Source organism: Mus pahari, assembly GCF_900095145.1.
Source record: "Mus pahari chromosome 2 unlocalized genomic scaffold, PAHARI_EIJ_v1.1 2_unlocalized, whole genome shotgun sequence".
NCBI classification, from domain to species: Eukaryota; Metazoa; Chordata; class Mammalia; order Rodentia; family Muridae; genus Mus; species Mus pahari.
Window position 1 is genome coordinate 352,594 of NW_018391599.1, and position 25,076 is coordinate 377,669.

At 38.3% G+C, this 25,076-nt stretch overlaps 1 protein-coding gene across 1 annotated transcript in view; it reads right to left on the reverse strand.

Annotated features, from left to right (window-relative positions):
- Positions 1 to 1,186: 1,186 nt before the first annotated feature.
- Positions 1,187 to 25,076, reverse strand: part of LOC110314590 (solute carrier organic anion transporter family member 1A4-like) — a 40,898-nt gene continuing 17,008 nt past the window's right edge. Inside the window, exons 4-14 of the mRNA XM_021188864.1 lie at positions 24,063 to 24,169; positions 23,453 to 23,599; positions 22,907 to 23,005; positions 21,909 to 22,130; positions 17,626 to 17,790; positions 16,340 to 16,535; positions 14,924 to 15,089; positions 12,582 to 12,754; positions 9,476 to 9,540; positions 8,280 to 8,397; positions 1,187 to 1,406 (exon numbers count right to left, since the gene is read on the reverse strand). Of these exons, the coding sequence (XP_021044523.1) occupies positions 1,187 to 1,406; positions 8,280 to 8,397; positions 9,476 to 9,540; positions 12,582 to 12,754; positions 14,924 to 15,089; positions 16,340 to 16,535; positions 17,626 to 17,790; positions 21,909 to 22,130; positions 22,907 to 23,005; positions 23,453 to 23,599; positions 24,063 to 24,169 (1,678 nt within the window). The remainder of the gene's footprint in view (positions 1,407 to 8,279; positions 8,398 to 9,475; positions 9,541 to 12,581; positions 12,755 to 14,923; positions 15,090 to 16,339; positions 16,536 to 17,625; positions 17,791 to 21,908; positions 22,131 to 22,906; positions 23,006 to 23,452; positions 23,600 to 24,062; positions 24,170 to 25,076) is intronic.

Consider the following 25,076-nt stretch of genomic DNA (forward strand, 5'->3'; position numbering starts at 1 on the left):
TTTTGGGTTTGGACCACCCCCATTGGTCCATATGTTAAAATCTCCATCTTCAGCAAGGTACTACTGAACACTGGTAGAAGCATTAAAAGATGGGGCCTAGAGGGGGGATTTGGGCCCAAAAAATAAGTCCTTGGAAGAGATACTAGGTCCTTTGCCCCTTCTATCTCTCTCTTCCTACTTCCTAGCCAACATGAAGTCGGCAGGTTACATCCTATGAGTTTCTTCCCCAATGTGCTCTGGGGATACATGAATAAAGTAACACTGGGTCAAAAATTCCCCCTAAATAACATATTATACTGCATCAACCCATGATTTATTTTTATTTTTTTATTTTATTTTGTTTGTATTTTACTGTACCTTGGATCTTAACCCAAGGCCTCACATGTATTAGGCAAACATTGTAACCCTGAGTACAATCCAATTTCCAAAAAGGACCTTTGAAAGGAATAGCTTTCTCAAGTACATTCTTTTAAGAAATAGTTTCATGACCAGATTTGAATTTCTAGAAAAAAAATAGGTCGACCAATCTTTGCAATGTGATTTTTTAATAATCAGATTAAGTTTGCCAGTAATGTAAACCAAATTATCAAATTTGTGATAGGAGTAAAGAAAGAAGGGACTAAAATCGGGAGATGACAGATGAGGGAGAAGTCGAATCTCAGAAACATCATACTGAAGTAATAAGCTAATAGCTCCTAGATATAGATATATGCATATATCTTGTGCATAGATAGAATAATTATTTCAATGCGACACAACCACAATGCATATTTTCAGCTCTAAATACCCCCAACATCAAAACATAAATTCAACAGAATTAAATAGCGTTTAAGGAATAGGTTTTAATTGCTTCTTGGCCTTTTGGCTAAGATCAAGTGTAAGAATAGGTTTTAAAGCTATTTGAAGATATATAGGAAACACATACTTCCCTTGATATAAAAGAAAATGCTGTTTTCAAATGAAGAAAGCTTTAATGTTCAGTGCAGGTGTCTCTATAGAAGTTTATCCTGGGAAAAACTTAAGTCCTACTCCAACATCCTGAAAATTCTATCAATAATTATTTTTACTATGAGTAAAAGTAATTGTTGAGGTTCTTAAAGATAAGGGTTCCTATTGTATCTCTCATGATTCAAAACTCGTCAACTGTACATTCTGTTCATGGCCTTGCACAAGGCAGTCGAAAACTCTACAGCTTAGTTTTCAGTTCTCCATCACTCTTGAACTTAGGACTTCTGTGCGCATCTGTGCACTCATTTTCCGTCTCAGTGAAGTTCATCTCTGCAATTTCCATTTCTGAAGAGTCAATTTCTCCGGGGAGACAGAACTTCCTTATAAGTATTACAATAATGAATGCAGGAAGATAACTTATTCCTCTTAAAACTGCAGGCAATCCAAGGTAAATGCTCCTATTGAAATGAAGTAATTTGTATTAAATCCTAATGTGTTCAAGGATGAAAATTTGTGTATTATTAAATATCACTTATGCTTTAAAGAAAACTGTCAGGTGATTATTTTCTTATATTCTTTATGTAATCTACTTTGCTAATTTATTCATTTTGTTTGTTAAAATGTAGACAATTTCTCACTATAGAAATTTAAACATATTTTCTCCATGTTGCCAATGGCTCATTTTCCATTGTCAACTTGACTAAAGTTATGATCGCTTTTGAAATATGTACCTGGGTGTGTCTATGAGAATGTTTTCAGAAAGTTGTTTCTGATGATGAATTTCTACCAAGAGTGTGAACACCATATTCTACACTTCTAGCACTTGGTGGCAGAGCATGCAACAGGCTCAGCCTTACATCAGGTTAAGAAAACTTCTCCTTCCTGTTGTGTTTGTTTAACTTTTGATCACACATGTATAAAGCATCATGAGGCCGCTTTTCAAGTCTTTCTCCTACACAACAATTATATGCTTTGTACCACTAGTAGATTTTTGAGATATGGAACTCCTGTAATGTCTAAAATAATTCTTATTAATGAGTTTGGTATATAAGAACATTCAATTTGTTCATTTTTTTTAAAGTCTTTTTTTTAAGATTTATTTATTTATTATATGTAAGTACACTGTAGCTGTCTTCAGACACTCCAGAAGAGGGAATCAGATCTTGTTATAGATGGTTATGAGCCACCATGTGGTTGCTGGGATTTGAACTTCGGACCTTTGGAAGAGCAGTCAGGTGCTCTTACCCACTGAGCCATCTCACCAGCCCCAATTTGTTCATTTTTTATGCATAATTTTGCATATAGAGTAATCAATTTATTTTAAATTTTTATTACTGTGTGTGTGTGTGTGTGTGTTGCATCTCTGTGTTAGTATGTGTTCATAAGCCCTAGATACCTGTGAGTTTGAGTAACAAGATTTTGTGTTCTGCCCAATGTAAGATATGGGAATTGAACTCATGCTCACTGCAATGGTTGATATGTGCTCTTAAGCCTTGAGTCATCTTTTTAGACCCAGATTCTTTTCTTTTGTTGAATTCGTCCAAGTAAACATGAAGATTATACAAGCTTCTTGAAATGAATTAGGTAATTTTCCTTTTCACTATTTTTTATAATACCTTGTATACTGTTATAAACATCTATTATTTATTAATTTGATAAGATATGCCTTAAAGTTTTTGAACTATAAGCTTAGGAAATATATTTTAATATATGTACGTTTCTAAATAACTATGAAAGTGCTATTTCATATTCTCAACATACTGAAATCTAGTGTGATGGATTGTTTTGTCAACTACATACCATCTAGAATCTCCTGAGAAGGCAGTTTCAGTGAAGGCCTGTGTGGATTATGTTGGCCTGTAAAAATGTTCATGGGATATTATTTTGGTTATAGTAATTGAGGTGAGAAAACACAAACTCCTATGGGTGACACCATGACTTTGGCAAGAAATCCTGTCAGGAACTATCAAGGTGTAGTTAAAAACTAGCAGATGATCTTCCTGAGATAGGTTTACCTTGGGTTAAAATCTACTTCGAATTTGCTCCTGCAGGTAAGGCCCAGGAGAATTTCATTTTAGGAAAGATTCCTGCTATAAGTATGCTTTTCCTGTATATATTTATGTATATACATAAACAATTAACCAAAGGTCATTAAAAGGGAACTAACAATTTATTATAGGTGTTAGGACAGAAGATGAAATATCAACCAGGTTCATCTATATAAAACTTCACTAATAACTTAGTTATGGTTTTAAACCTTTAGTGAACCCGTAGAGCTCAGACAGGTGATGGATATTTAGCTAGATAATTACTCCTAATGTATATGCATGTAAACATTTGCTGTTGTAAACTTATATTTCAATTTATGATTTGATTTTTTTGTGTAAACTTGTGATGAACTTTGTAACATGTGATCATGTATTCTGAAAGATGTATAAGTACTGAGGACAAAGAGATGAAAGGAGATCTATAGAGGAGACTTTTTGCCTTTCCCGACTTATACTAGAATTTTTTTCCTTTTGCCCACTTAGAGAATTTTTTCCTTTCCTCGTTTAGGATCTTTCCACTTTTCCCCTTAGATAGCTTTCATAGGAACTTTTTACAACTTAGTAATAAACTCTATAATCACTTCCCTAAGCGTCTTCTCTTCTTTTGACTTGACTTCTGACTAGCAAGTTGAATGTGAGAGCCCAGCTGAGATAGAACAAAGGCCGCATTGCTTAATCCTCAGCCATTAGGCTACAGGTATTAATCTCCTAAACCAGCAATCTTTTACCCTCAGGAAGAGCAAGAAAGATTTTAGGACTGTTTAGATGTTATCTTCAGCATTTCAGTATAAAAGAGAACTAGAAAGTCCCAGACTCTCAGACTTTAAAGCCATCACCAGCGTCCTACTCTGTGATTCCACTGCTACCCTGGCCCCAGACCCGGTATATATATATATATATATATATATATATATATATATATATTCACTAGGTATTAGCCTACCCTTTTGAGCAGATCTCTGTAGAACTATAAAGATGTACTGTCTTGTAGTGATGCTATACAGACAAATGGATGATTTCTTAATTCTTAATTATGATCCTATAAGAATTCCTAGAATTATATTAGTAATTATTAAGTTCTTTTATAATAGGATTGTTTGTTGTTAATGTTCTTTCTGATGTCAAAACTGCATTAACTCTTCCAGTTTTCAAGTGTAAGGAGTTAATTACTTCTGAGTCACAAAGAAGGCATCGGCACCTTAGAGAGCATATTCCAAGAGGTTATAAAACCATTAATCAAAGGTCATAAAAAGGGAACTAAGAATTTACTATAGGTACTATAGGTACAAGATTAAAACATTGACTGGGTTTATCTGAACAAAACTTCATTAATACCTAAGTCATGAATGTGCAGAACTGGTGACAAATGATGAATGTTTAGCCAGATAATTACTCCTCATAAATACGCATGAAAACATTCTCTGTTGTAAACCCCTTGTTCAGTTTATGATTTGAATTTATGTGTAACCTTGTGGTGAACTTTTTACCATATGATCATGTATTCTGCAAGATGTATAAGTGCTGAAGACAAAAACAGGAGACAGAAATGAAGATAAATTTTTAGATAGAACTGAACTCAAGAAGAACTTAGAAAAGGTGGCACTGGGAGTAAGAGTAAGTAACTATGATGGTTTGTTTATGCTCAGCCCAGGAAGTGGCACTGTAAGAGTAGCTGTGGCACTGTGGGTGTGGGCTTTAAGATCCTCATACTAGTTGTCTGGAAGCCAATATTCTGCTATCAGCCTTCAGATGAAGATGAAGAACTTTAAGTTCCTCCTATACCCTCCCTGCCTGGATGCTGCCATGTTCCCACCTTGATGATGACTGAACTTCTAAACCCATAAGCCAGTCCCAAATAAATGATGTTCTTATAAGAGTTACCCTGGTCATAGTGTCTGTTCACAGCAGTAAAATCAACAGAAGTTAGTACCAAGGATTAGGCCTGACCATGCTTTGGTTTGGAAGAATGTGGATTTGGGAACTTTCGATTTCAGTGGAATGCTTTAAATGGGGCTTAATGGGCTATCCTAGTAGGAATATGGAAGACTTTGTTACTGAGAGTGATTTGAATTGTGTGGACTTGGCCCAAGAAGGTTCAGTGAAAATTTTCAATATGGGGCCTAAAGAATGTTTTGTAGTATTTTGGTGAAGAATTTGGCTGCTTTTTGCCATTGTCTGAAGAGTCTGCCTGAATGTCAGAAGAGATTTTGAACTTTGGACCTTTAACATTGTTGAGACTGTTGTAGACTATGGAGACTTTTGAAGTTGGACAAAATATATTTATTATACGTTTAGGTATGGCCTCTACAGATTCATATATTTGAACAAGCCTATGGTGGCCAGGGAGTGGAATGTGATGGTTTGTATGCTCAGCCTAAGGAGTGGCACTTTTGGAGTAGGTGTAGCCTTGTTGGAGTAGGTGTGTCACTGTGGGTGTGGGCTTTAAGACCCTCATCCTAGCTGTCTGGAAGTCAGTATTCTGCTAGCAGGCTCCAGATGAAGATGTAGAACTCTCAGCTCCCCCTGCCCCATGTATGCTGCCATGTTCCCACCTTGGTGATAATGGACTGAGCCTCTGAACCTGTAATCCAGCCCCAATTAAATACTGTCCTTATAAAAGTTGCCTGTTCATAGTGGTCAAACCCGAACTAAGGCAGTTATATCAGAGCAGGAGGAGAGAACAAGATTAGAAGGAAAATACAGAGTGGAATAACTTAGAAACTATAAGACAACTAAAAAAAATTAAGAGAGCAATATGCAGATTAAAGACAGAAAAAAGAAAAGAAGAAGCTGCAGAGAGAGTAGGAGGAAGCAGGCTTCTCCTCACCACGGGACAGAACAGGTCTTTTCTTAATAGCAAGACAGGCTTAGTCTTACTAAAGAGAACAAAGCTTTCTTCTTATAGACTGTTTTAATTCATTTAGCAATAAAATGGTAAAAGTTCCTTCTTTCACTATGCAATAAATATTGGAGCATATTTTTTCCTCCAGAATGAGTGAGTTCTTTCTACACTGGTGTTTGATCTTCTGCTCCATATACATATGTAAGTATGGATGTGTATGTAAGTATATAATTATGAGATAGTATAAAATCTGGACCCAACTGGTTTGAATGGAGATTTAAGAATGTATATGCATGAATCTGTATATGAATTTATATGTGTTTAATCCATATTTGCTTGTACAATAGTTTTTCCTTCTGTGAGTGTGACTCTCTTCTCCTGGTTTATTTACAGAAGTGTATTGCTCCAAACATCCCCCTAGCCTGACATCTGGAAAGGAGAAAAAAAGGCTCTAGCAATTAATCCATTACTTAATTCCCTGCTGGGGTGTTAATGCCAGAGATTGCAGCTTCAGGTCTCAGAGGAACTCAGACAGGCAGGTCAGCTACTGCAGCAAAGTAACTTAGACTTAAGATAGGCAAACATTTTATTATTATACAGCAACCCTAAATATCTCATAAGACCAAGTCTTACTCCTGCCTTCTCTCTTCCCCCTATGCTGCCTCAAAAGGAACCAAGAAGAAAGAAGACCCACTGGGGCTGGTCCTCAGCACATAAGAATAGAGAAAATGAAAGCCAGGCGTTTATGGTCCACACTTTTAATCCCAACACTTGTGAGGCAGAGGCAGACATATCACTTCTAGTTCGAGGCCAGCCTTGTCTATAAAAGGAGTTCCAGGACAGCTGGGGCTGTACAAAGAGAAGCCCTGTGTTGAAAAGCAAATGAAAAACAAAAAAACAAAAGGAATAGAGAAAATTATCACAGCTACTTCTACAGAGGGAAAGTATAAGTATAGTATGTAACTATAGATGCTTAAAACCTCAGATATAACAGTGATTGAAGCTTTTGTTCTAAGTGGATAATAGATTAACAAATATCTTAGTGTGTTTTCCTGCCACTGTTATAAAAGACCTTGCCAAAATCAAGGTAAGGAAGAAGAGTTACTCTGCTCACAAGTCTGGGATACAGTCCACCATCCTGTGGATGTCAAGGCCACTAGAACTTTGACGCACATAGATATGCAGACAAAACTAGTCCTGTCCTTTCACACTGTTACTGTGAGTATACCAGGCAGGGAATGGGATCTCAGCCACCCCTAGCCATAAACACTTAAGACAGGGCAATAGCTAGTACTTTTCTCTCCCAAAGTTTTCCAGTACAATGTTTACCCTGAAACAGAGGAGAAGGGTTACATCTCAACTAGAGAGGGGCATAATTACTTTTGGCTGAAAAAGTTTAAGGAACAAGGAGTTTTTGGTACCATGTCGTCTGTAGTCCATAGGTTAGAGGGCAAGCAAGGGAACCAGAGTTTAAGATTAACCTGGCATGACTCCTGGTGGTGGGGCAGCAGGGAATCCATAGTTCTTTCACTAGAGTGTTAGTGACAACTGTCTGCATAATACTGAGAGTGGTGGGAACCATGTAAGTAACTGCTTTTAGTCCAAGCAGCAGCATGAAACTACACAGAACTCGATGCACCCTGATCTCAAAGGGTAAGCTTCCTGGGTCTCAAGGGTAAATGGCTCTGGTTATTACAGCATCCCTCTTGTGACACTTGCAACAGCCTTGTAGCATAATCACCTTACTGAGCCAAATTGTGTTAACGAGGCTGCTAACCAATAAATTCAGCAGTTTCCCAGAGACGTGGCCAACAGTGAAATGTAGATACCAGGTCCTGTTTCAAGATAGCCTCAGACTACAGCCTCTGGTGCATTTTGTTAAACTGCATGGTACCACATAGATTTGTTTTCATTGAGTCAGGCTGCAAGCAGGAGAGGGCTGTGAACTTTTCTGTAGCTACATTGCCAGAATCCATGCTGCCTGGATATTCTAGGACTCTGTCATCCCCACCTCTGCAGAAGGGAGACCTTTGCAGAAGGGTGGTAAGAAATGAGAGATTTTTGTCTCCCCCCCCCCAACACACACACTCACACACACAGCACCCTTGTGCTAGGTCTCTGAATCTTGTTGTCTTGTTTATTTTTAGTCTTCAGCTCAAGATACAGCTCTCCTCTGCTGCTCCACAACGTCTGTGCAGATACCTGCTCACTTTCTCAAATATTTTGAAGGGTTTTTAGGAAAACCACTCAGTTGTATATGTATCAAGCACCTTAGAAATAATGAGGAAGAATTAAAATATGTAAATAAGGAAGTTATACCATACAGCATTCTGAAATTGAAGTCATACGTAACCTTGTCACTCAAGACAATGCTTTATATGAAAGGGAAATGTTATATAAGAATTTTATGCTATAAAAGTAAGTCTCAAAGTTATCTTTACCTGAAGCTATTTATATCATACATTCTGCATGCCCCTGGCTCACCACATTTCAGGGTTCCCCAATGTAAACAGGTTCTGTCCAGCAAAGCTCCAAAGTAAATAGGTGCCGGAATGCCAGCTGCAATGAAATGAAGGGAAAAACAAAAACAAATCAACAACAATAACAACCAAAACCCCAGCCCACCAGTAGGACAAAAGCAAAGAGAGAGATGTGTAATTATATTTGGAAGTACTTTCAATTCCCCTATTTTTAAAATCAAAAAATTATGAATCAAATGCTCTAAGCTTACTTTTAGGAAATATCAGTTAATATAGTTTCTAAATCATAACAAATGAAAGCTGTATATAAGATCCTTAAAACAATATTCCCTGACTTCATAATCTTGAATCTCATATATTTTTTAAATGTATTGGTTTTCTGTGCATCCAACTAACAAAACCTTTTCCTTCCCATTTGTTCTTAAATTACCAAAATATCGAAGGTATAATTATGCTTAGGTAAGATATTTAAAGATAAGGAGAAACACTTTTCATCTCTACAGTTACTTCATTCTCAGGCTAATTATAAGTAGCCAGTTCCAACCACTTGTGAACTGAAGTTTGGGTGAAGTGGGCAGAGCACACCTATGTTAATGATGTTAGTGATGCTACAAGGTCATGACACTTTATGAATGTGGTCATTTGGGACTTTGCTGATCCAGAGACAAGTTATCTTTATCTTTTTACTGATTATTCATTGTCCCATCCCTGTGTCTGAACTTATATCCAATAACAATCACATGAAGCCTTTAGTGATAGCTTGATTTAAGAGGTCTCTAGCTTCGACTTTGACCTACTCAAACACTAAGAATGCCGTCAGATAGCATCTAAGCCTAGAGCACAGAACTATTTGCTTTGCTATAACCATCCTACCTGACATTCCCACAGATATATTTGAGAAGAACCTTGTTTGTGGATTCTTTTGTTCTCTAAGTATAAACATCATGAAATTGTCCTCATATTGTAACATGATGTTTGAACGATGTGAATTTGTGTTCCCCTGTTATAGTCACTTCTAGAATAAACCATTATTCCATTTGTGGTGAGAGTTCTGTTTTGGATTGACAAGATATTTGCTATCTTCTTATTCAGAGAAAAGTAATTTGTTTACTAAGCACTTAATATTTATCTGATTTATGTTGGGAAAGTCTTCATACCAAATAATCTTGTGCAAAATGTATGTATTCCAACTCCAAGTGACTTCTCTTCAGACTTCATACACCTGAAAAATAAATACATACATACATAAACGTTCATCGTGCCAATCCATATCTGCCTTAGTATCCTTCCAATGACAGTGATAGTTCATGATTCTAATGGTTAAACTTTTCATCCTGAAAAGTGTAAGAATGTTACATACATACTCTCTCAAGTCCACACAGAAGAGGGGAGTAAGGACTTCTGAAAGCTGTCCTCTGGCCTCCACGCATCTAAAGCACGACTGAGCTCTTTAACAGTTAGAGATTGTCCACTAATCTAGATGACTAGTTTTCTGGTTTCCTTGGTAACTACCATTCCATACCTACCATAAAGGACCCAAACCTTTGAAACCACTAACCAATTAAATCAGTCTTCCCTTAAGTTGTTTGCAAGCATTTTGTCATGCTGATTTTAAAAAAGCTAGTACATATCATATAAATATTTGAGATATTATAAATACAATTCCACAGATAAACAAAGAAAGAATCCACCATGTAAGCTATGACAATAAGAAAATTACTGTGATAGATGGAATTATCAACTGGAGACACTTGTCTCTTCTGAGATGATTTTGATAATTACATACAAAAGACCTACAAAAAAGTTCAGGACAATAACCAAAAAATACTTTTAGAAATACAGAAATCTTTCAAAAATGTGACATATTCACATCAAATACTCAACTGTGTAAGAAAAGTATAATATAACCAACTGGTGGGATTTCACTCTGGAAGTGATTCCGTAAAAGAGTTAAAGAAAAACACGGCAGACTAGAACAGTCGTGATAGTACGCCAACAGTAGCACTGAATTATCCAGCATTTACATTGCAATCTTCAAATGCAGCAAGAAAAAGAAATACAAGAAAACTATCTTGAACAGAGCTTACATTACATCAAGAAATCACACATTAAGGCCTACAAGATGGCTTAGTTGGTAAAGTTGCTAGCCGTCTGCTTGTCAAACGTTTTTCAATACCTGAAGCCCACGTGGTATAAACAGAACCAGCTCCTGTGAGCTCCTGTGAGCTGTCATCTCATTTCCAGCTGCACATCATAGCACACACACACACACACACACACACACACACACACACACACTCATGTACACACAAATGTTTCAAATAATAATACTTTAAAACATCAATGACCCATGGCTTTTTTACACCTAGTAGAACAGTCAACTTTCAGAAACTAAGATAATTAGGAACAGGAATAAAGGAAGGAAGTGGAAATAAATGTGCAGAAAACATGAGAGCATCTTGGGAGAGCATGTTGGGGGGGCGGGGTTGTAACAGGAGAGCTCAGCTGGTCATTTGCCCTCATGTGTGACCAAGAGGAAAAGTCCTCATCTTCTGATTGAGCAGCTTGGGAACTGAGCACCTGGAGTGGTGAGGGGAAAAAAGGAGACACCACTTAACCACATCAGCTGAATCTGCCTGGCAGGTGATGGGTGACAGATGTGACAGCCAAATATGCCTCACTTGCAAGAATAAGTCTGAAGAGCTAGTAGTACTTGGTACCTTTATATTTCTGTGAATGTATGAACTGAAACAAGGCATACACCACATCTCCAATACAACATCATGCGATTAAATATGAATATAAAAGGATACACAGTGTGAAGGTTTATCTCTGTCCCTCCTTACCTCCACAAGGCATTTTCTGATTGTCTTTAATAAAGAGCTAACTGCCAATAGCTAAGCAGGAAAGGGAGGTGGAACCTCTGGGCTGAGATTCTGTCTCTGGGAGAAGAACCAGAGAAGTGGCAATGTGTTGGCAGGATCCAGAGATGGTGCGAAGTACTGGGACTAGGAATGAGGTAAAGAAATAACCATGTGTAGGGCCATGGGCTACAAAAATAAGATTCAGTTAAATGAACCAACTGGGCAGTATCCCTAGCTAAGCTATAATAAGCTATAATAAAAAAATTAATAAGTCCTGGTGTCATTATTTAACTGCTGGCAGGTCCAGAAAGTCAAGCAATATTTGGTATCCAATATGGTAGCAAGAAATTCAAGCCTATGACACTAGATTCAGGCAAAAAATAAAAAAGAAAAAAAAGAAAGTCCCAGGTGATAGGCAGAGGGAAAAAGGTTTTCCTATTAGTCACAAGCTGCTCTCTGGCAGTGACACCTCATTCAGATAGGAGGCACAGCCCCTGAACTGTGAGGAGGGCTCCAGAGACTCATAGCATGGCTGCTGCAGGTTCCTACACCTGGAGCTCACCCATGCAAAGGCAGGGCTGTGTGTTGAGGGAAGAGTTGAGGCATCCGGGACGGGATAGCGACTCTACAAGAAGACCAACAGAATCAATTAACAGGCACCCTTGGGAGCTCCCATTGACTGAACCACCAACCAAAGGGCATACAAGGGCTAGACTTATGCACCACCCCATATGTAGCAGATGTGCAGCTTGGTCTTCATGCAGGTCCCCCAACAATTGGAGCAGGGGCTTACCCTAACTCAGTTGCCAGCCTGTGAATCCTGGTACCCTAACTGGGCTATCTTGAGTGGCCTCAGTAGGAAAGGATGTGCCCATTCTACGGTGATTTAAAGTGAGTAAATTAATTAATGAGAAAAAAAAAAAAGAGCCTCAGCTATGTAACAAAGCTGGACACCACACATTTGAATGGGGTCTGTGAGCTGCAGGCAGAGACACATGAAGGGCTACTGCCTCTGTGTTATGAATTATACATCATGGTTAGCTCAATACTGCCTCTGAATTCCAGTGATACAAGAAAAGGAGTTCGAACTGTTTCCCACTGTTAGTGAGTCTGAAGTGTACTAAACTGGAAAGAACATAAACTTTGGAACTTGACTCTGAAGCTACCACAGTCTATGTGAGAGTTTAACATTGCACTCACGTACCTCCTGGTTAGACAGTATCTAGTACTGCATTCAGTTTTTGTTAATGACAGATTGGACTCAGCAAGCCACAGGAGCCTAGTCCAGTTTACAGAGTTTCACTCTCTGTCAGTCAGTTAGCTGACACACACTCACACACACACACTCACACTATTAAGTAACAAAGAGGGAAAACTAAATGAAGGAGTTTCTTTTTACCTCAGAAAAACCACGTATCCAGGTATGGCTGAGAGTGAGTAGATGACACTGAGAAATATTGACAGGATTAAAAAGTGATGCAGCTTGTTAGCACACTCAGGGCCTTTTCCACACAGTCCAAGGACTGCAGATGCGTTTCCTGATGACCGAATGCAGCTGCAATTTTGAAACACCTGTAAAAACAAGAAACCAGTGTCCTAGTTAAAAGAGGAAAATATTGAGCTTAAACCTTCAGCATCTTCTCCACAGCCAGTTGGATCCAAATGGAAAGCCATTGGGTCGATTACACAACACAGAGGAAGGGCACTCACCTAAGTTAAAGGAGGATCTGAGTTTGGGCACAAAGACCATTGAATAAAAAAAAAAAAATCACTGAATAAATAAAATGCATGCTGGGGCTGGTGAGATGGCTCAGTGGGTAAGAGCACCCGACTGCTCTTCTGAAGGTCCCGAGTTCAAATCCCAGCAACCACATGGTGGCTCACAACCATCCATAACAAGATCTGACTCCCTCTTCTGGGGTGTCTGAAGACAGCTGCAGTGTACTTACATAAAATAAATAAATAAAATATTTTAAAAAATAAAATGCATGCTACTTGCCCTCTTTATTTACATCTCTCCTTTTTCTTTGGTATCTCAGAATTCTATCATAAAACATAAAGACATATTTTTGATGGTACCATTTTTTTCAAATTCATCAAATAAATTTGAAAATTTAAATTATTCGAAATGCACCCTTTATTTTACTTTTGATGTCTATTTGCTTGTTTGTTTGGCATTTCTTATATACGTATGTGCATATGTTTGTGCATGTGAGTTCATTTGTGTGTCTAAACGGGGACAGGAATGTGCCATGGATTTCATGTAGAACTCAGGAAATAGATTATGGAAGTAAGTTCTCTCTTTGTACCATGTGGGTCCCAGGATATAATTCTAGTGTAAAGGGCTGGTGGAAAATGTCTTTCCCTCCCCAGCCAACTTTATAGTCTATACATAATAAATATTACACAAAAATAAATAAATATGGCTTTCTTTTGTTTTGATGTTAGTACTGAGTGCTAAAACAAAATGTATTTCAGAATGTTAGTGGCATAGTTAGGTATTTACTAATAAAGTCATGTCCCCAAGAAAAGACTTTACTTAAATATATATTTTTATAATTTTATAAATATGTAAAAATTTAAATAAATTATGCTCCCAGGTCTGATTAAGAATGCAAATTTACATATATTCTGAATAGTTATCGTTTCCAGGTCTGACTAAGAATCAAAATTTATATTTCATTTTGATTACCAATCAACTCTCAGCACTATAATATGTTTGAGGAAAGAAAAATGTGTGACAATTTATGATGCTAAACTGTCATGATGAGGGTCTGGGAAGGTGGAATCGTCAGTAACGTCCTGGTCAAGCATGAGGACCTGAGTTCTCATCCCAGCACACATGGGAACAATGCATGCAAGAGGATGTGTTTGCAACTCTGGATCTGAAGGTGGGAACAGGTGATTCTCTGGGGTTCATTTGTTAGGCAACCTAACAGAAGCAGAAAATTCCAGACCAGTGAGATCCTGTGTCAGAAGCACAAAGCGCATGGTCCTGAGAGTCAACAGCTGAGGTTTCCTTCCAGCCTCCATATGCACAGGTACCTGCACACACACACACACACACACACACACACACACACACACACACACCATCCATCCATCCATAGATACATACATACACACGCACATACACCGACAATAATTAAATAAATAAGAAAACAAATAAATAATTGAAAGAAGTTTGTGATATGAGAAGCTAAGTTTCTGTCCACCTCAACTACATGACATCCTATATCACAACACGGAGCCAATTCTATCCAGAATAATTTGAAGTTTTAATTTTAGTATCGTTTATTGTATATGCTTCTGTATTTATGTGTATACAAACAGGTACACAAGGGTGCGTGAGGCAGATAGAAGAGAGTGTCAGATGGTCTAGAGCTGCCTCGTGTGGGTGCTGGGAACTAAACCTGTCTTCTGAAAGAGCGGCAAGTGCTCTTTACAGCTGAGCTAGCTCTCCAACCCAACCAGAGCATTTTAACTCAAGCCATTTGACTAATAATCTCTACTATTTGGCAATTACAAAATAATACTCAGACTCTGTCAAGGTTTTACATAATATCTAGGAGTTGTAAAGTCAAGTATGTATATACTGAGTAAATTGAATTGTCTTTAAAATATTAATCTATTAAACAAATTAATCTATTTTAAGCAAAGATTTTTTTTTTGTTTTTAGCAGATGTAGGCTTAGGTCATAGCACATATTAATATCAGCCCAAACACTGAAAATTTTCTTACCATGTTAATTCCAGTTCCTACCGACTTCTCACAGCCTGCATGGCAGGCTGATATGTATGATAGACCATTGTCTCCACACACTGGATCCCATGTTTTTGTTAAGCAGCTACACCTTGTGTTGCAGTCAGCAAAGACATTATTCTCCATATATAGAGGGTGCTGGACTCTGAAATAATTTGAAATAATGTTATAAATACTGAAAGCTCACACAAGAATTTTATTTTCTTCTCCTCATCTCAGCATGTGCACACACTCAGAGAGAGAGAGAGAGAGAGAGAGAGAGAGAGAGAGAGAGAGAGAGAGAGAGAGAGAGAAACATTTGATCTTCTCTCTCAGAGAAGAAAAAGGAAATTTTACAAATATCAACATGCTGCCTCTATACTATATTATATTCTTCACAGACAATTATCTATTCCAGTGGTCACATGATCCAAATCAGATGACATATATAGTTTCTTAGAATGTTATGTTTGAAATTAGTTAAATCTTATAATTCTTAAGGGTTTTGAAAGAAATACTACTTTTAATATCTCTCTGTCTCTTTATGTCTCCCTGTCTCTGACTCCATCTCTGTCTCTGTCTCTCTCATGTATGTGTGTGTCTGTGTGTCTGTGTGCACATGTATACAACAGCATACATGTAGACATTAGAAACAATTTTCTACCCTGTTTGAGACAGAGCCCTGGTTTTTACTGCTGCAAAGCCCGAGTAGCAGGTCCATTAACTTTCAGGGTTTCCTGACTATGCTGGTCAACTCAAAGTATTAAGGATGTAGTTACAGATATACAACAATACAAAGATTTCCATGGGTTATGGGCATCTGACCTCGAAAATTCCTGCCTGCTTAGCAAGCACTTTCTTACTGAATCGTTTCCTTAGCCCTTTGAAAAAAGTCTACAAGGAAATGTTTTGCTTAATTTTAACTGATTCTTTGTTTATATAACTAGGCCCTAAACAGAGTTTTAAATTCCCTATGCTAATACAGAATATGACCAGAAACCCCTTGAAATACAAAATATAAGACCACAGAGTATATGAGATATAACTATACCAGTGACATATAAAATATATACATTATTTGGCTTACCGTGTATTAGATTCGATTTGCTAAATTTGAGCCTACTGTAAAACCCTGTGAAGGCTTGTTGGCCTGTATAGTTAACTTTTGAAGCTATCTCACTTTGGGAGTATAAAACAACTGGATAATTTAAGCTAAAAGCTCCAGGTTACTTTCCTTTATTACAATTTAAAGCTGACTGAAGATATCACCATGACTACCATTACAGTATGTGGAATCAAAACCTGACTCACTCCCCCAGCCCTCTTTGAATAAGCTTACACATAAGTAAGTAATCCTTGAAGAAAATTAACTAGAAATTGTGAAAAGGTTATGATCTTCATTAAAAATCAGCATACCCTTCATAAGAGATAGTTAAGCCAGAAACTGGGACATTATCACAGGTAATCAGAAAGTTACAGAAACCAAAAAGATATTCACACAAGGACAGGCCAAATGCTAGGTATGCGGCTTTCTTGGCAGTGATCTTGAATTTCTTCATAATGAAGCCGGCAATTAAATATCCAATGCTTATTGCAGGTAAGGTATAAAGACCTATAAATGCAAGTAGAATGGTATTCATAAAGACAGCAGAAAAATAGATGATAAACATTTTTCTAATACATCTCACTTAAGAAACTACTTAGTTCTATTCTGGTATACAGCAATTCTAATTCCCACTCACTTAAATGTCACATACAAAGTTGCTCTCAAATGCCCCATAACATCAATTTTTAAAGATAGTTAGCATTTATTTAATCATTTGCAGCAGGTTATAGACATCTTATGAGTCTCACATATGATATTAACTATTTCACGTATTTCTTTCCACTCCGTTTTTTTTTTTTTTTTTTTTTTTTTTTTTTTAGGAATTTGAGTTAATTTCAGGTGGCGTTGCTCGTTGTAACTGGGTCTATGCTTTTTAAAAGTGTAGATTATTTTGTACATATTTGATACTGCCCAGCACTCTTCTCCCCAACTCTCGTTGAACAGCCAACATTTAAGGAAAAAAAAAAATAAGTGAAGGAAAGAGAAAATTCCACCTAGGTTGCATTCACACAACACCAGCACAAGGCTTAGAAGAATGGTACCATCCTTTTCAGTTTCCCACAATTTAATGTTATATATCTGAGGTTGAGGGATGGGCTTGGATTTTCAGAAACTCTAGACAACATGGAAACAGGCAGCCTGAGATCTTCAGTTTTCAAGGGTAAAGAAGGATCCTCGGCTTCAGCATACTAACAAGAAATGCAGAGTGTGTCTCCGCACACTTCTCAGACCATGAGGGGACCCACGGATGGAATTAGGAGGAGTGTGGAGAACAAGAATTGAAGCCCAGATGTACAATGTAAAAGTAAAACGCAGACTCGCAGTGCTTCCCCTCAAATTGCAATAACTATAATAATTTCCCATTTTGATCGAAGAGAGATCAGAAAGGGCTTTTTGGCCACTTCCTTTCCCTATTCTTTCTTGATTTCCCTGGAGTCTGGAAAGAAGAAATTTATAAGAATATCCTAAGAGATTGCATTTCATTGTAATCTCCTAGTCACATTATTTTACTGCTTACCATGCCCTTGGGTATAGTGTTTACCATGCTTATTACGGAATGAGGAAGTGCTATGAAGGAAATAATGAAAGTACATACCTATGAAAAAGACTACCTCTGCAGTGGATTTTCCAAATTGCTGCTCCAGGTACTTAGACAGGAAGTTAAATGTACTGATAAATGTAGTGATCTGGAGCACACTTATAAGGATGAATAGCATGTAAATCGGGTTGCAGGAGAGGCTCTTCATAAATGGAAAGAAATCTGAAACAAGAGAGTATAGAGACCAATGAGCTAACTTGGCAATTTGTGTTCAGCGTTCTCCTAAAAAATTCAGATTCTGTACTGCAACACAAATATATTTGGTAATTTTTCACCCCTTTGAAGTTAAAATTCTGTAACATTGTTAAGTTATTTCTGGAAGTTAGTGACAAAACTGGCTATATAAGAACCGGAGCTTACTTCCAACCCATAATTTGGCACAGGGCAGAGCTGGCCCTCCAGACACCCTTCCACATTCAGAGACAACTTGACTCCCAGGAGGTCCATTACAACCAGGTTTAGAGATGAAGCATGTCCAGCCCCAATACCTGACCTAACTGGGTCCCCCATGGGGCTCAACAGAGGTGGACCCTATCCACCTTGCCAGAAAAATATCTAAGATCAACAATTGACAAATGGAACCTCATGAAACTGAAAATCTTCTATAAGGCAAACGACACTGTCAATAAGACAAAATGGCAACCTACACATTGGTAAAAGATCTTTACCAACCCTACATCTCATAGAGGGCTAATATCCAAAATATACAAAGAACTCAAGAAGTTAGTCTCAAAAAAAAAAAAGAAAGAAAGAAAAAGAAAAACAAAACAAAACAAATAATGCAATTTAAAAATGGGGTACAGAGCTAAACAAAGGATTCTTAACTGAGGAATAGTAAATGGCCAAGAAGCACTTAAAGAAATGTTCAACATTCTTTATTATTAGGAAAATGCAAATCAAAATGACCCTGAGATTCCACCTTATACCAATCAGAATGGCTAAGATCAGAAACTCAAGTGACAGCAGATGCTGGAGAGGACATGGAGAAAGGGCAACACTCCTCCATTGCTGGTGGAATTGCTAGCTGGTACAACCACTTTAGAAATCAATCTGGAGGGTCTTCAGAAAATTGGAAATAGTTCTACCTGAAGATACAGCTATGCCACTTCTGGAATAGCTCCAACATGCTCAAAACATGCTCCAACATATTACAAGGACACATACCCCACTATTTTCATAAGAGCCTTACTTATAGTAGCCAGAAGCTAGAAACAACCTAGATGTCCCTCAACAGAAGAATGGATACAGAAAATGTGGTACATTTACACAATGGGATACTACTCAGCTATTAAAAACAATGACTTCATGAACTTTTTAGGCAAAATGGATGGAACTAGAAAACATTATCCTGAGTGAGGTAATCCAGACCCAAAAGGATATACATGGTATGTACTTATTGGTACATGGATATTAGCCCAAAAGCTCAACATAACCATGATACAACTCATAGACCATATGAAGCTTAACAAAAAAGAGGCCAAAGTATGGATGTTTCAAATCCACTTAGAAGGAGGAACAAAATAATCACAGGAAGCAAAGGGTGGTAAGGACCTGAGTAGAGAGGGAAAGAGGAGGGAAAAAATAGGGATAGAATCTGGTATGAGAAAAGACAAAAGAGAAGTCCAGAGGGACAGAAAAATGAATAGAAATATGTAGCAGAGAGTGAGGGAGATCTTGGGGAAACCACTAGAAAGTCCCAGACATCAGTGAGTTGAGAGGATCCCAGGACCCAATGGGGATTACATTGACCAAAATGCCCAAAGGAAAGGAGACAGAACGTGAAGAGACCACCTCCAGTAGATATAGACATGGCCCCCAGTTGAGGGATGGAGCCACCCATCTATCTCAAATTTTTTAACCTAGAATTGTCCTTGACTAAAGGCTGAAGGAAAGACCAACTACAGACTGCTCCATCCTGTGATCCATTTCATGTGCAGACACCAAACCCTGATACAATTACTGATGCCAAAATGTGCTTGAAGACAGGAACATGGTATGACTGTCCTCTGAGAGGCTCTGCCAGCTCCTGACTACTACAGATGCAGATACTCACAGTTAAACCATTGAACTGAGCCCAGGGACCCCAATAGAAGAGTTAGGAGAAGGGCTAAAGGAGCAGAAGGGGATTGCAACCCCATAGGAAGAACGGTATCAACTAACTGGACCCCTCGGAGCTGCCAGAGACAAACCACCAACCAGAGTATACATGGGCAGGTCCCTGGCTTCTGTTATATATGTAGCAGAGGATGGTCTTATCTGACATCAATGGAAGGGGTGGCCCTTGGGTCTGTGGAGGCCCCACAGAAGGGAATACTCAAAGGGTGAGGCATGAGTGGGTGAGTGGATGGGGGAGCATCCTCTTAGAGGCAAAGGGGGGAGAGATGAGGTGGGGGGCTTGTGGAAGGGAGTCCAGAAAGGGTATAACATTTGATATGTAAACAAACATAATGATTAATTTTTAAAAAATGAAAAACAACTGTGCCACCAAGCAAAACTATCAAGTCTGTGGCCACACCCTTTCATTTCCTTTCCTTTCCTTTCCTTTTACTAATGTCCAGCATCTGCTAGAGAGTGTCTAGTCTGTTCTTTGATAATTACGAAGGACTCAGTTTGATGAAGTTTGATTTCAGAAACTGATGCCATTATCAATCATTTAGGCAAAAATGGATAAGCTAAAGCTTTGGAATGCTCCAGGCATCATGCTGTAGCCCAGATGGCCTCAGCATCTCAGCAGCAGGCCAAGCATTAGAAGCACCTAGTGACAACCTGAAGGTCTCACTGTAAGGAATGCTACTGACTCAGTTGGTGAAGACCAAAAACCTTCTAAGCAACTTAACCAAAGCTCTTCATGGTTTAAAAAGTCGGATTCAGTTTGCAGCCTGTCTCTGCTAAATGGATTAGATGTTACTCAAGATAATTTATCTGAAATTCACTCTTATCAGTCTCTTCCCTTTTGATGTCTTCATGTCTCTGTCTTGATTTTCTAATATTACACTATCCTTCATAAATTGCCTAGAATTTCATTGAGAGAAAACTATCAAGAAGACACCATTTAGAAGCAGAAGAGAAGCAGTTTAATGAGAAGATATGGACTCTGGCAGTAAAATTCATCTTTATGAGTGAGATGGTTGTAGACAGTATTCTCGGGAGCTTTAGAACTCACCCATGTTTGTTGACATCCCTGTCCTCTTAAACGAGTCTCCATGGTTCACAGTTATTTTCTCTATGTCTTATTCTCTGCTAAACTCTTTCCTAGTTTCGAAGTTTAGGTTGATCTGATAGACTAAAGTCACATAGTAGAGTCAGAATTCCCCTTTCAGGAGAATTGTTCACATGACCATAATTCTGAGAAGCCTCTGTACTGTCTTCCAGTGTGGCTTGCGGGCTCAGCCATGGTCTCCCTTGCTTAATGCAGATATGTGACGATTCAGTGTGCATAGGTGTTGGAGGATGAGAGTGATGGAGGAAATAGCAGTTTCAGTAACGTACTCCCCACAATATTCTGTACCAGTACATCACAGACACCCAAGATTATAGCACATTCTTACCCTCATTTGATAGGTAAAGCATTGGGACCCTCTCATCTTCCAAATATGCACTTTCAGAGTTCCAAATCCCAAACCACACACCTTATGATCTCTCTGTCTCTGATCTTTTGAGAACACTACACAGGTCTCAACACACACAACTGTGAAAGCGGTGCCAAGTTTTAAGAATGTGCAGTGTTGAACACTCCGCTGTCTCACCTTAGTTTCTAACAGAAACATCTCTACTCTACATAATTAATCCATAACATTCCTGCTTGATATAAAACAGTCTGTTCTAAGGTAATAATTCTCCTGTAATTTATCACAAACCTTCAAATATAGAGGATTATATCACTGGTCATATTTTCTCGTTAAGCCTTGACTTCAAGGCTCACAACTAAACTAACCTTTTCCTTACCAAACAGGTCTTCCTTTACCACTGTCTATAGCTTAAATGTCTGCTTATTCATGGTTTTTTCTTAACATGGACTAATAATTTCTGTAAAATAGGATTGTCAAAACAGGAAAAAATGTTTGATTATTGGGTGTTCAGACTGACTTGAAATTTTCGTAAAGTCTAATCCAGGGCAAGTCAGGTTCCCTATTATATCAGTTATTTCCAAGTGTTGACTATGGAAGACATTTAATACAATTGAATATTGATGATTACTGACAAGCTGTCTTATCTCAGCACAGGTGCCCATTGACCACAGACCCATCTAAACCAAAGAGAGTTTAAAGTTTCCTGTTTGCCTTTAGTGATTCCTTGGTTCTCCTCCTTGGCCTTTTCTCTATGCTTCTCCTCTTTGGCATTTTCAGTTCCATGCCCGTTATCCTGTAATCCTTCCTTTGGGAGTGTTTTTGGAAAGAAGAAAAAGGGGATGCTGGCCAGGATATTCACTCCTGCACAGACCAAAAAGCCAATCCACCAAGCACCGACCCAGCGTGTATCAGTGGGAGTTATGGTCAGGTCATCTGTAAAGAAATGTAGATACTGCATTAGCTTACATTATTCTTTCCTGTTTAAGCTGAATAAAATTATTGATATTCATAATCATCGTAAACTATTCACAATTTGTTCTTTTTTGTGTGCTTGTGATTACCAAATCCTGGGATTACTGACTTCTACCACCCTGCTTGGCTAATTCAGACATTTAGAAAAAGTGTCTGAAGTTGATCAATATGGTGAAGTTAAAATTAAATAAGAAAAAAAGGCTCCAAAGTGCTACATTGGCTATTATTGAAACATAAATTTCCAAAAGAAAGAAACAATATTTATTTGAGACCTATTTAAGGAATAGCTTTACCCTGATGCAGTCATGTCTCAAAACATCACAGTAGGTGAAGAAAGGACTGCAGAGACAGTTCAGTGGCTAAAAGTTATTGTTGCTCTTGCAGAAATTATGAGTTTTATTCTCAGAACCCACATGGAAACTCCCCACTGCCTGTTACTCTGATTTCAGGATGTCTGATAACCTCCTCTGACCTCAGCAAACACGCCCTCATACAGTGAACCACCCAGTCACATCCACACATACACATATACATAAAGATAATGAAATGAAATACATGGTATCCACTTTTTAAAATATATTTTGTGTTTTTATTTTTGAAAATACTAATTTTATATAATGCCTCTGCTCCTCTTAGGTCTGCCATCTGTAAGTGGTGATAATTTACCTGAGGATCAAAGTAGGCAATGCTAAAGCATGCCCAGGGATTGGTTGTATAAATAAAATGCATTGTGTTACCTGTATTCACAGACCCTGTGTCTACATAAATGCTTGCACAGAAGGATCCCAACAGAAGTCCAATTATTGGGCCAATCAGCTTTCCTGTTTCTAAAATCCCTGAAAGTGAACAAAGACAAGACATTACATAATCACACAAAGAATTTTGCTTACACACACACACACACACACACACACACACACACACACAAGGCCTTGACATTGAATTGTTTTAAATCTTAGATTACTTTTCCTTCATTTTCAGAGCTGTGTATCAAATCTAAGAGGCTAGGAAAGTGCTCTACCATTTAGTTACATACCCTCTTACCTCAAATATTTTTATATATTCGACATGTAAAAAATAACCTTGGTATCTATGAAACATGTACATATACATATACTTATGTATGCTATAGAAACATACATTGGTTTCTTTAAACATTGAAAAAGAAACTCCCATTGTTTGAATAATTTTATAACCAACTGTGGCATAGCACTCTGCACACTGTTCTGGAAACCATACGGCATTCAAGTCGATAATTGATTTCTACCGATTTTGAAACTTACCAATGTATAAAGGAGAGTTTTCAGTTTTTGCAAAGTCTTCCATGTAGGAAATACCCAAGGGCAAAAGGGGAGTTTCACCAATTCCACGTATAATATTTCCTACCAGTACATAGATCCACATTAATGATTTTACTTCTTTCACACACTCTGAATTAAAACAGTAGAAAGGTTCATGAGTATTTGACAACCAAATGTTATTAACAGTTAGTTCAAATTTATCTGTAAATAATTTTTTAGGTTCCTTTTTCATTACAGCAACAGAAAACCACATAAGACCAACCACATAGATCACAGCCTGGATCTAAATCCATCCTTTTAAGTCTTTTTCCTATGTGGGACTAACTTTACAATGCTGGTTAAGAAACAAAGGACTCTAATAAGTATATTTAGACTCAGGAGGACATCTCATATTTATTTATTATTATAATTATTATTATAATTATAATTATTATTTATATTTATTGGACATCTCACTTCCCTGAAGATAGACATACATTGTGTTCATTTGTCTTACATGTCTACTAAACACAGTGCCATATTAAGGTCCTTTGTAAAAGAGCATTCTGTGGTTAAGTCTCTGAGCTGAAATCAATGAGAAGCAGGAGTCAACCTGTTGGGTCTTGCGTTGGCTTTAAGGTCTGGGATCTGTTTTCCACACACAAAAAGCTGTTTGATGATAAGTTGCTTGGAGGTGAAATCATTGTTTCATATTCATATCTGTGTGGACACAGGAAACATTCTCTGTGAAGAGCTGACTTCAAGGAGAGCATCTGCACATTAATGACTCCTGCTTCTCAGAAAACAGGGTGTCTAGAACTAGTAAAGCAAAATCTACAGCAGTCAGTCTAATCATCATGAATCCTATGACAGGGCCAGTGAGATGATGCACAGGTTAATTACTTGCTGCATAATCCTGATGACCTGATTTCACTCCCTATGAAAGTGGAAGGAGATGAATAACTGCATAAAGTTGTACTCTGATATATGCATGTACACACATACACACACGAGAGAGGAGGGGGAGATGTTCCTGTGCCACAACTATCTGCACCCCAATCCCGCCCAGAGAGATCAGGTCTCCCAGGAGTGCTGACACACCTAAGATCACAGGTGAGACAACCACTGCTGCCCAGATACTGGGCCCAAGTAGGACCTGCCCAGAACCCACAGGATCCAGGAATGTTGAAGCAGCTGGGGACAAGATTGTTCTGGTTTCCATCTGTGCTACTGAGCTGACCCTATGTTACACTAGCCACACTCCAATCCTTCACAGAGAGAGTAGGTCCCACAGGAGTGTTGGCACACCTAAAATAAAAGATTTCCATCTGAGCCCTGAAGCTGACCCTGTGCCACAAGTATCCAATTCTTCCCAGAGAGAGCAGGACGCCCAGGAGTGCTGACACCTAAGATCACAAGCCTCCCAGCAGTTCTGACATGCCTATGATCATAGCTAACAGCACCCAAACCATGCCCTGAGAGAGCTTCTTTGGCAGGAATACTAATATACCTAAGACCACGGACTCCCAGGCTCCCAGGCTCCCAGGCTCCCAGGCTCTCAGGCTCACAGGCTCACAGGCTCACAGGCTCACAGGCTCACAGGCTCACAGGCTCACAGGCTCACAGG